We start from the raw sequence: 11,812 nt of genomic DNA, 5'->3' as shown, positions 1-11,812 counted from the left end.
AGCTGTGCTGCGAACAGCCTGCACAGCCCTGTGAGATGGCCCTGAACACACACTTGGGCCATTCTTTGGTCTCTTCAGCAGAATGGATTTGTCTGTGTGAATACATTTTATGAGGTTTAATTTTTTAATGACTTGCTGCTAAAATCCTTGTACTCTTCAAACTCAGCTTTCTGGGTAATTTCAGGTGTCACCTCTTTCCTATTTAGAAGACTGAGGCTAATTCAGTAGCTATGAGCACATTATAGTTGACTCTGAGCTTCCTAGTATCTAGGGCCAAAAAGGCAGTTCAAGAAGTTCATTTGTTCTTGTGATCAGAAAAAGAAAATAATATACCCATTCCACTGGAGAAGCAATGATCTTTTTTATTTTCAACTCTAAAAGAAATTGCTCAGGTGAAATTTCACTTATGGGCCACCAGGAGACATTACAATCAACGGCTGCGTCAGTAGTTTAACCTCAAATGTAATGGCAAGGTCCATTCGGCAGCAATTTCTTGATACCAGCAAAGCACGGCTGAGTCACTTCTTTGGAGGCTGAGCTAAGTGTGGTCTTCCGGTGCCTGACTTTATCAAAAGAGAGAACTTAGAGGATCTGGTCTGTGACAGAGTTTCACTGTTACCCAGAGAAAGGAGGAAAGAAAAGCAAGACATACATATTTCATTGTTAATTGGTTACCTTTCCTCACTTTGGTAGAGAGCCATGCCTTATTCTAGGATTATGTCCTACCAACTTCGGTTGGAGTTTAAGGTCGTTTTTCTGAAGTAATGATGGTGGAGCAGATGGTCATTTTATATTTTGTATTATTTGTTGAATGTCTTTATTTGCTGAGATAAACTTGACAGCTCTCTATTGGCCCCCAGGTTTGGGGTCTGGCTATTACTTGTCCATGAGGTCCCAATGTCTGGCAGTGACCACCATGGACCATCTTCTGCAAATAGCATTTTCCAAAGTACAGAGAGTTCAGAGTAGCACTTGCTGGTGAAGGCTTGGCATAGGTGTACCTGCTCTATGCTGGTGCTGAAGATTACAAAGCCTCCCCACTATTCCCGGGGCCACAGGCCTCCTGACTGCCGCTGGATCTGGGCCTCCAGACTACCAGCAGCAAGCAGCTTGGGGCGTGGGTACACATTTCAGCACAGAACTGGTTGACACCCACATGGTTCCACATTGCTTGAGCCTGGAGGCTTTCAAAGCAGTATTATCTGTGGACTGCCTGTGATGTAGAGAAGGTTCTCTTATGTTTTGATGATCTTTCTGATGTTAAGCACTCCAGGTGGATGCTTGGCCACCATGGAATTAGTTACAAAATGTGTTCCCAGACAATCCAGTGAGCTGACTTGCCATCAGGCAATATTTAGTAATATCCGACTGAATACAAAAGAATGAGGAATAAATAATTGATGGAGGTGATTTTACTTCTGACCAAGTTTGCCCTCAGTCACACTTACAGGAGGAGGATAACAGGACTGGGTATGATTTGAGGCCACTCCTACTTTCTACTAATAAAAGCAGCCATCAGCACCTTGGAGGACACTGACCTTCCCATTCAACAAGAGTGGATCTAAGTTGTTCCCCCTTGGGTTTTAGTGTTTGAGGGCATGCATGTTACCTACACACTGACATTTCTGTTGAGACGAATACCATGACTTCCACAAACATTCCCACATTTTAAAAAAACTGCACATATTTTATCAGACACCATCCTTGGTAATGGGAAATAAAGATGTTGAAGGAAAACTATCATTTACAGGCAGGTACTGTGCTCTAGTTGCTTTAACCATGATTCTCACACACAAAAGTACTGCGAGGTAGGTACTATTCTCTTTTTACAGATGTTGAAACTGAGAGCCAGGTTAAACAGTAGCCCAAAGTTTCAGAAGCTAAGAAGTGGACTAGTCAGGATTCATACCAGATCTTTCTGATTTCAAATCACACTCCATGTTGCTTGAATAAGACCACAGCATCTTTCCACAAAGAGCTCAGAACTAGTAATCCCGTCACTCTTGGCATTTGGCCTGCTTCTCAGCCCTAAGTACCTCTGACATCTTCTGTGTTTGGAGAATTTCCCAACTATAAACCCTCATTTCCCTGAGATGGAAGACAGAAATTCACTTTTCCTGTCTTTCTTGCATTTAACTTAGACTCCTTCAATCAGTTACTGCATGACTTAAGACTCCTTCAATCAGTCATCAGGCTGCATGACGCTTTGGAAGGGAGCAGAATAAAGAAAAGTGTGTTACGTGGATTCCAGTCATTAAGGGCAATGGCAGAGCCATCTGACCTTCAGAGGTGGCAGGGATAAGGCTATCCAGGTGACATCCATGCCCAAGTTCTGATGTCTGTGCCCCTTGGGGCAGCAGTGAGGTCTCCCCTACAGTGGTCTTAGATATTGACCCTCACCTCCAAACCGGACTTTCTGACTCTCTCAGAAATCCTCTGAGCATTCTAATGTCTTTTAGTAAATTCCTTTTTTTGCTTAGCAAGCTAGTTAGCTCTGTTGTTGTCAACTAAGAATCCTAACTCTGTTTCCCTCACAGTGACTTCAGGACAGTAAGACATTTATGAATTTGACTTGTTGATTGATGAAAAAGAAAATGATTGAATAACATACATAAATAGAAAATAAACCATCCTGGTCACCTTCTGTCTTCGGAATATACCTCAGTTTACCAATATTTTTCCAAAACATGTCATCTAGAACTGAAAAGAATGCTGTAAAGTAGGCCGACAGGTTTGACGAGGTCTGGATGGTCACTTCCCTTGACCTAAGCTGCATGTCTCTCTTCATGCAGTCTGGAATGACATAAGCTCTCTTGACAGCTACAACATATGATTAATAAAGGAAGCCTAAACATTTAAGGAATTCATTAGTCAAAAATCCAATGTGGGCCCCTAACATGTGAGGTTGTTACTAGAAGAGCCAATTCAGTCTTATACAGCATCCATATTATTTCAGGGGCAGCCGAGCTGACCGAAGGTGGACTGGGCTGAGTTCTAGTTGTAAGCTCCTGTGTATGGAGGGACAAAGCCGGCATGACTTCCAGCCAGGGAGGCCTTCAACCTGAGAGGGGATTTCTGCTTTGAATAAGAGGATATGCTGGGCAACCCAGACATAATCTGTGGCTCAGTGATTCTGTCAGTGGAATCACAGACTCGGAATTACCCAAATGTGGGTTTACAAACGCCAGTCTTGAAGGTTCCTGAGTCCTCAGGGTCCTTGGTTATGCATTAAAGAAATATTCAGATGAAGTTCATCTCTATAAAGTAATTTAAATCCTTAATCCAGGCTGAAGTTGGGAAAGTTGAAATATCAACTAGAGGGAAACTGCTATAAAATGCATCCCATTAAACAAATATTTATTGTTTTAAAAAAGGCAGGCTTTGTGCCCTCCTGGTGTTTTCACTGGGATGAGGGAACTAACAAACAAAAACATCAAAAATAAGTAAACTGTAGATTGTTAGAAGATAAGAAAAAAATTAAAGTAGGTTAGGATAAAAGGGATCCAGAAGGCAGGGGTGGGGTCTGTTTACAATTTTAAATAAGGTAGTGGGCGTAGTTCTCCCTAAGGAGGTGGCGTGGGAGCAGACCGGAGGAACCCAGGAGCGCGTGTGGCTCTCTGGGGGAAGAGCTTTCCTGGCTGAGCAAAGGCCCTAAGGCGAGAGGGGGTCTATTCCAGGGACAGCAAGGCGGCTGCTGCGGCCGGAGCCCAGGAAGCAGGGGGAGAGTGGAAGGGAAGGGGGCCGGGGCCCCGGGGGTCAGGTCAGGTAAGAGTGGCGGCTCTGACAGGGCTGGAAGGAGTGACAGAGGGGAGAGGCTGTAGGACTGTGATGTAGTTTGAAGTAGAGCCGAAAGAACTTTGTTGACAGATTGAAGGGAGTGTGTTAAACAAAAAGAACCAAGGATAAATCCACGATTTTAAGTCTGAGCAACTGCAAGGTTGGAGTTGCCATCAGCTTGGGTGGGGCAAATCTGGGAAAGAAAAGGAGGTGATTTGGGGATGTGTTAAGAGTGCCATCCAAGTGGAGATGTTGAGTAGGCGTCGGACTTCACAGTCTGCGGATCTGGCAAAGGTCTAGGCTGCAGATGGAGACTGGAGTATTATTGGTTTCTGGGGGTACTCAGTGTCGTGATAGTGGACAAAGAAGAGTACAGATCCCGGAGGAGGCCCAAGGAAGGAACCCTGCAACACCCTGAGCATTAAGGCATTTCAGGGGAAAGGAAAAATCAGCAAAACACTGAAAATGAGCAAGAAGAAAGCTAAAGAGAAACAAGAGTGTGGTGTCATTTGTGTTTAAAGATCTAAGTTTGAAGACTTCAGAAGGCTACTAAAACATTCATTTTCTTTCTAATTAAGAATGAGAACCATATTATAGCTCCTGACAGAAAGACAGAAAAAGAGGAAGGGAGAGAAGGAAAGAGATTGGAATAAAAGAGAATGAGGGCAAGAGGGAGAAAGGAGGGACAAACAGGAGACGCTGCACAGCAGCCCTTTAAATGCTCTAAGTCACAGAACAACTTTTAAAAACATCAGACTTAATCCTATGCTAAAACCTGAACTGTTACAAGTCATTTATAATGCTATGTCTTGCTTTTTTCTTTCTGCTTGGAAGAAGGTGAAATAAATGAATTGTTCTAGATGCTTCTACCCACTTATTTAAAGAACAATTGTGAGGTATATGAATTAGCTCCATTTTATGGATGAGGAAACTGGGGGTCTGCAAAGTAAATGAAGCTGTGAAACTTGTTAGGAAAATAGATACTGCCTCCTCACAGTCAACTTGAGACAGATTAACACTGTGAAGAATTTCCTCCCTACCTTTTTCTCTAGGTGGGGAGGGTTCCTAGGAGTACTCAGTCCGAAGATGCTAGCGAGCCTCCCGGGACTCCTTCAGTCTGTGCAGTTTTATGTTAAAATAGGATTATGCTTGTTAATGGATAGTGAGTAAATTATAGTTCTCTCTTTAATTAATCATTACTTTGCACTATTTATTACAGTGTTAATGGAATATTTTTGTAATTATTTCTCCATATGTGAAGGTAACATTTTAAACCTTTTAAAATGCCACTGAAAAAGCTACTTCTCGATTCTTCTGGGACAGTTTTACTAGCAGAGCATGATGTTCTTTAAAAATAGGTTTTTCCTTCAGAACAAAATTCTGTCAGAAATGTCATGCTCAGACAAGATTATGAAAAAGTGTCTTAAGACAAGTCAAAAGGTCATCTCATATAAAATATGTTGGCCAGTAAGTGGATATTCAGTTGATAGACCCTCTCTAGGACATTAAAGAATATAAAAAGAGAGGTGGTAAGATAATGGGGAGAAATGCAAGCTCCTGGCTTTCCTACTTCCGAGCAATATTGAATTGGCAAGTTCTAAATCACCTATCCCTCTCTGCACCTTTCAGTCTTCATTCCTCTCTCTGATTCACTCTGCCAGTCCTGGGCATGCTCACCCAGAAGAAACACTGTCACACCTACCTCCAACTGCCCACCCCTGTCCTCTGCATGAATGGCTGTGAAGAAAGACTTCACACATTCCCACAGAGCAACCACAGCAACCACAATATGCCACAAGTCCTGTGATGGCCCTACAATGGTGGAATACTCTGGGAGCTACATGAGTATAGAAGGGTTTGTAACCACACTGGTAGAGTAAATCAGGAAGGGCTTCATGGAAGTGATGTTGAGACTGATCTTTGAGTTAGCCAGAAAAAGAACTCAGGGTGGGGAGGAGGAAGAGGTGCAAGGTACAGGAAGTATAAGCAGGGCAAAGGTGCCTTTTCACTTTTCCCCTTCTTATCTATTACTTTCAATGTCCTTCTTGGTATCTTCTGTAGTAGCAGCTGTTCATTGACTATCAAATATTCACTCTCCCCTTCTTCCTGGAATTAATGGAACAGCTAGAAACATTTACTAGTCTCCCTTGTATTCAGGTATAGGGCTTGAAGAAGTCTGCATAGAAGAAAGGGAGTATGTTGTTCTTTACTCCTCCTTCGTTCCTGATCTGGAAGGTGGGTGTGATGGCAAGAGCTCTAGCAATCATCTTGGACCATGAGTAAGAGGGACTATAGGGAAAAGTGAAGCTGGGAGCTGGAAGGAATGTAAGTCCTGGACAAGTTCATCAAGCCAGCTTACCTCAGCAATTTCTTTTATGTAAAAAACAAGTTAATGCTTAACTTGTCTGGGTAATTATTAGCATTTTTTGTTACATGCAGCCAATCCTAACTGATCTACTTTTCATGACCATTCTAGCTCACGCATAATTATCATTCCTTCTCTAAATTCATAGCACACAGTGTACCACACACCAGATAGATAAATCTGTCTGGAGACAATCATTGTATGACTACTTCATTTTCCTAGTTTTATATTATATCTTTCCAAGAAGTTGTAAGATCCTTGAAGGGTGAGTCAAATCATACATTTTTCCTTGTCACCTCGTTCTTAGCAAATTATCTGGCACAGAGTACATGTTTAATACATGGTTACTCTTTTATTATGCCATGGTTGCCCTTTAGAAAGTGTGGAGACTTCGAAATCTTTCTTTAAAAACTCTACAGAAAGAAAAGTAACAGTATAAATGGAACTATAAAGAAAAAAGAGAAGACTCAACCCATAAAGTGATAGCTCTGAGCTACATTCTATGATTTACTGTCAATCAACACATCTCCTACTTTGCTGTCGTGGAAACACCAGCTGCCAGCAGAGAGCCCACTTTCTAGGCAGAAGCCAACCCACCTGTGGGCAGAGGCTCCCACTCTGGAGTTTGTCGTGTCTGATGATATTTGGCCCTTAAAAACACAACCTTATGCATGTGGAAGCTACTTGTGCTAAGTCACACACGCTTTCCTTCCATTTCTTTATCCCAAACAGAGAATTTATTTATAGGTGTGTTAGGAACATGTTTTGCCCCGTGTGGAGCCTCTAAATTTTCTTCAAAAACCTTCCGTGTGCTGTGCTTCAGGGCACTCTGCCTTTCTGCGAACATCCAGTTTCCACAAACTGCCCTTGAAACCTAACCACCACAGAAAAGAAAAGGCAAGTGAAACTGAGGAATAAAGGGGAAAAAATTACAACTGTATGTCAACCAAATGCAGGAAAATGAAAAAAAATAAAACACACAAGAAAAACAATTTATAATATCAAAAGAAAATAAAATCACTTTTTAATTTTCTTTTTGCCAGTTCTGAAGTTAAGCACTTGCTCCTTCCTTATTAACTTAAGTCTTTTGAGCAATTTTTTCCATTGTAAGCACTTTCTAAAAAATCATTTTCACACATTTCTCAGATACATCAATCCTTCCAGCATTCCTCTACTCACACATTATGGTACCCCAGCTCTAAATATAAAAGACTTTTATTATGTCCATTAAGCATGGACATATGTGCTCCAAAAGTTTCCTGACACGCAGTCATTTGTGGTTTCTTAATTATAAACAGAAAACGTTCACTAGAAAAATAAAGAAGCAAGCCCATAGTATATCTTTAGACATTGGAGTTGTGTTTGTATAGTACAAAACATTGGGAGAAGTGACTCTCCCAGTTGCAAGCTCCAGGATGTGGGCATGCATGCATTTAGAAACACCCAGGGATATACATACATGCACGTATATGATTAAATCCACGCATTGCACAGGACTCAAACATCTATAATTATGAGTACTCCTGTCTTATTTCCAAAATAAGGGAACAGATCTTCCTTATACTCAGCAGGTCTCACACCACATGAAAAATTAAATGGCAAAGGAGGTAATGCCCAGTAAAATACTTGACAAACGAAGTCATATTTATTGAATGCGTTTTATTTTAACAACCAAAAAATTCTAACAGCCTAACAATGCACATAAGTTAAAAATTAATTATCACTTAGTGATAACAAAGATAGTTGATTTACATGGAAAAAAGAACATTTACAATATGTTAATCCTTATTCACATTGTTGATACCGCAATAAAACACAATTTGTTTTTTCATTTCACAAAAAAAAAAAAAAAGGCGGGAAATTGTGCTTTGTCAAGAGGCACTACAAGAGAAAGTTTCTTCTTCCAAATAGATATTATATGACAGATATTGAATAAATAGACATATATGCATTGTAATTCGCAAAGATCTGGCAAGACCACAGGCTAAAATGCCCACAGATTCACTTAGAACCACTGCAAACTTGGCAGTGAAATTAAAAAATAAAAGGCAAGACTTAGCATTGAAAAATACCTAATAAATTTTTGGTTGAAGTGTAAAAGATACCAAATGCGGATGCCATCGATAGATGAACCACCTTGTAAGAGCTTGGCAAAATCAGTTTCCATTTACATGTACAGAGTGACCCTCAGCAACAGTGTAAGAAGACAATTTGGAAAGCGTAACTCGGAGATCAGGAAGCAGCGACCATGGACTTTCGGATTAAAGCTGCAGCATACTACAGAAATCAGAAGGATGGGCCCAGGGCTTACTGCAAACAACCATCCTTTTGCAAAGGTGTGTGACGCTCGCGTCAAGATAATTTTTTAAACTTCATTATTTGAAAAAGTACAGGAAAATGTCCCTTTAAAAACTCCAGAGGTTACTGAGCAGCTAGAATTAGCTTGTATTGCAACATGTCTTCTCCCTGTATATTGTAATTTCTGAGTTAATATCTACACATAGAGGTTTTTTATTTTAACTCCTACCTTTTATACCTTTCAAATATATAAATAGTATTAACAGTTATATTACAATGTTTGTGTAGTAAACAGAAAATAACTTTCAAAGTGATATTGCATGAGGTCTTTGACAAGGTTGCATGAGAGCAAAACTCAAAAGAAAAATCCAACCGGGTGGGACTGCTTGATGGCCACTCTGAAGCGTGGCTTAGGTTCACTAGGCTAGTCCTGAAGGTGAGGTCTCCTCTTGCAATTACTCTAAGTAGAAGTGGAAAGTATGCTACTGGTGTTTCTGATGGGAAGCTAAAGGAAGTTTGGAGAACTATAGTAGATTGCAGCTTTAATTCCACTAAACAGCCAGTCGGCATTACTTCTGCTTTACGTAAGGTAATTGCTATGTAGATAACTGAGAAAGTGTTTCCGCATGAGTAGGTGATTCCACTGAAATCGCTTTGCTTACTCTATTGCCTGGAGCTGCACAATGATTCAAAAACAGGTTCTTGTTAGGCCTGCCATCGCAGGGAAGGGATGAGGCTTGTGGGAGCAGGGACTAAAAACGTCTGGTTAGGTGGATGGAATGTGTATGAAGAAGAGGAAGCCTGAATTGAAACAGAAATCAGAAACGGCTTTTGGGAGACGGATGTATGGAGATTTCTTTAAGAGGAGCCCCTTTTAACTGGGCTGCAACTTCTTTTCTAACATTACATTGAATTATTTTCTTCAAAAAAAAAACCCAAGAAAGAAAAAAGAAAAGAGCAACAACAAAGCTTTTAAATGAGCAGGCTTATTAAATTTAAGATTAGAAGCCACAAGCAGGTAAATAGATTTCACAATAAAATGTGGCTCATACTATGAATTCCGTATGTCCAACATCAAAATGTCATCTTATCAAGACTGCACTCATGGATAATCTTTCTCTGTACTGAGTTTCAGTTTTACTCATTTGGAATTCCACAGAAATGCATCTGTTCACTACAGTAATGACAAGCTGAGTAACGGAACATATCGAGTCATTTTAAGTGTGCGTTGTCTTTGAGAGTTATCTGACTTGTATCATTTTAAGCTGCCCTGATTTTTTTTTCACTTTCTTCTTTCTTTATTTTTTTTGGCAGTGTTGATTTATTTTGTTAAATACATACCTCAAAAATTACCCATCGAGCTGCCAGATAGGAAGCCATAGAATTAAAAAAAAAAAAAATCAAGGACAAACACAGAAAATAAATAGGAATTCAAAAATAGTCACCCCACCCTGAGAGCAGGCCGCAGTTTATCAAAAAGCCAAAGCGACTCACTGTGAAGTGGTTTTTTTAATACATAAACAAGTCTCTTCTTTAAGAACTCATTTCACAGTCTATTCTTTCGGATTGTAAAGTACTCTGTCCCATGCAGTTTAATATATATATGTAAATATATAGATATATACATATACATATACACACACACACTCGTGGCTCCCTTCATTTATTTTGTAGGTCCTTCCACCCTGGAACTTGCCTGATGTCCCCTCCACAGGTGCAAGGCTGGTGAAGGCAGCATCTCCGATGATTGCAATTACCGTGACCCAGTCACACTGGAAAAGCCTACCGCGTCAATGTCTTTGCCAGGGCGACATCTGATTCCGAAATACTGAACTTATTTAGTCTACAGGTGTGTCCTGTGCAACAAAGAAATGTCAAAAAAGGTAAGAAAACAAAACAGACCCAAAAAGACAAAAATAAAATAAAGCAAAACAAAAAAATGTTTTTTTAAAGAAACAAAAACAGAAAATCCTTGGACCGATGTATTGCTTTGCCTGGCAGGAGTTCACATTATCTCTGGTCGATCTCGGCAGGTGGGGCCTTGTTTTTCTCAGCGCTTTCCGCCTCAGCCTCCACTTTGTACATCTCCTCCGAGCCCTCCTCGCTGTCATTCTCCTCAGACTCTGTCAGCAGCTCCTCGTCCTTGTACTCGGCCACGTCCACGGCGGAGCCCAGGTGTTCCTTGAGCTTCCCATGATGCTTCACATGGTACCGCTGGTTCTGGAAGAACTTGATGATGGTGTGTTTGGGGAGATCCAGCTGGGCGGAAAGGGTGTGGATGGCCTCCTGGTCAGGGTACAGGCCCACATCATGAATAAAGCTTTGGAGGATTCCCAGCGCTTCCAAGGAGATCTTTGTGCGAGAACGGGGCTTTTTGGCACAACTGTCTTCAGTAGGAGGAGGTGGGGGAGGTGCTTCTTCTCTGGGTGGGGAACTCTCCTTAGCTGGCTGAGACTGCTGTCTATGAAGGACCTGATAATTAAAATTAAAAAAAAATTAACATTTGACTCACGATTTCAAAAGCCATCATCCCTCTGAAATGTGTGTTGTCTATCCAGCATTGGAAGAATGCTATAGTCATTTGTAAATTTAGGTCTTTGGAAAGCTTAACAAAATTTCTAGAGATAAAGAATCTCCTCTACAGAACAGAGGTTAATAGTAATAATGTTTGCTCACATTTGTATTCTGAGACACAGAGAAACTAAGTCTTTCATTGCCCAAGATCATTTGAATTCAGTCTGGCTCCAGAATCTTCCCTGCTCCTAACCATCATAGGGTGTTATTTCTCTGAAGGCTAATGAGAAAGAAACTTGCCCCGGAGGGAAAGTGCAGGCTCTACAGTTAGGCCTCACATGTCCAAGTCCAGACTCTTCCACTTGGTGGGCTGTCCTTGTGCAAGACACTTAAATATCTTTGAGTGTCATTTCCTCAATCTATAAAAGAAGGCTAAGACACTGATTTCCTAAGGATGTAAGGATTAAACGACAGAAAGTACACAAAGAATAGTACTTACCTTAAATCAGAGGTTGACAAACTTTTTCAGTAAAGTGCCAGATGATACATATTTTATGCTTTACAGGGCCAAAAGTCTCTATTGCAATGCCTCAACTCTACATTTGTAGGGTGAAAGCAGTCATAGGTAATACATACATAGTGAGTATGGCTGTGTTCCAATAAAACTTTATTTACAAAAATAGCTGACAGACTCGATTTGGTCCATGGGCCATAGTTTATCCACATCAGGCCTAAGGCAAACATCCAGTAATGATAGTCATTATTATCATCAGCCTCATAACTACTCTTAATGTGTAATAGAGGAATAATTGGTGTTTGAGCCAAAAAAAAAAAACAATCCTTCATAAAATTAGGAAC

At 40.7% G+C, this 11,812-nt stretch overlaps 1 protein-coding gene across 2 annotated transcripts in view; it reads right to left on the bottom strand.

The window, feature by feature from the left end:
• Positions 1–7,786: 7,786 nt before the first annotated feature.
• The window catches only part of SATB2 (SATB homeobox 2), a 178,786-nt gene continuing 174,760 nt past the window's right edge, over positions 7,787–11,812 (bottom strand). For both annotated transcript variants that reach the window (XM_036900513.2, XM_036900512.2), the window contains one exon: positions 7,787–10,912. In XM_036900513.2, coding sequence (XP_036756408.1) covers positions 10,451–10,912 — 462 coding nt within the window. In that variant the 3' untranslated portion in view covers positions 7,787–10,450. The remainder of the gene's footprint in view (positions 10,913–11,812) is intronic.

The sequence above is a fragment of the Manis pentadactyla genome, chromosome 6 (genome assembly GCF_030020395.1).
Source record: "Manis pentadactyla isolate mManPen7 chromosome 6, mManPen7.hap1, whole genome shotgun sequence".
Lineage (NCBI taxonomy): Eukaryota > Metazoa > Chordata > Mammalia > Pholidota > Manidae > Manis > Manis pentadactyla.
Note: the sequence above shows the minus strand (reverse complement) of the source record. Positions and strands in the feature narration are given on the sequence as shown.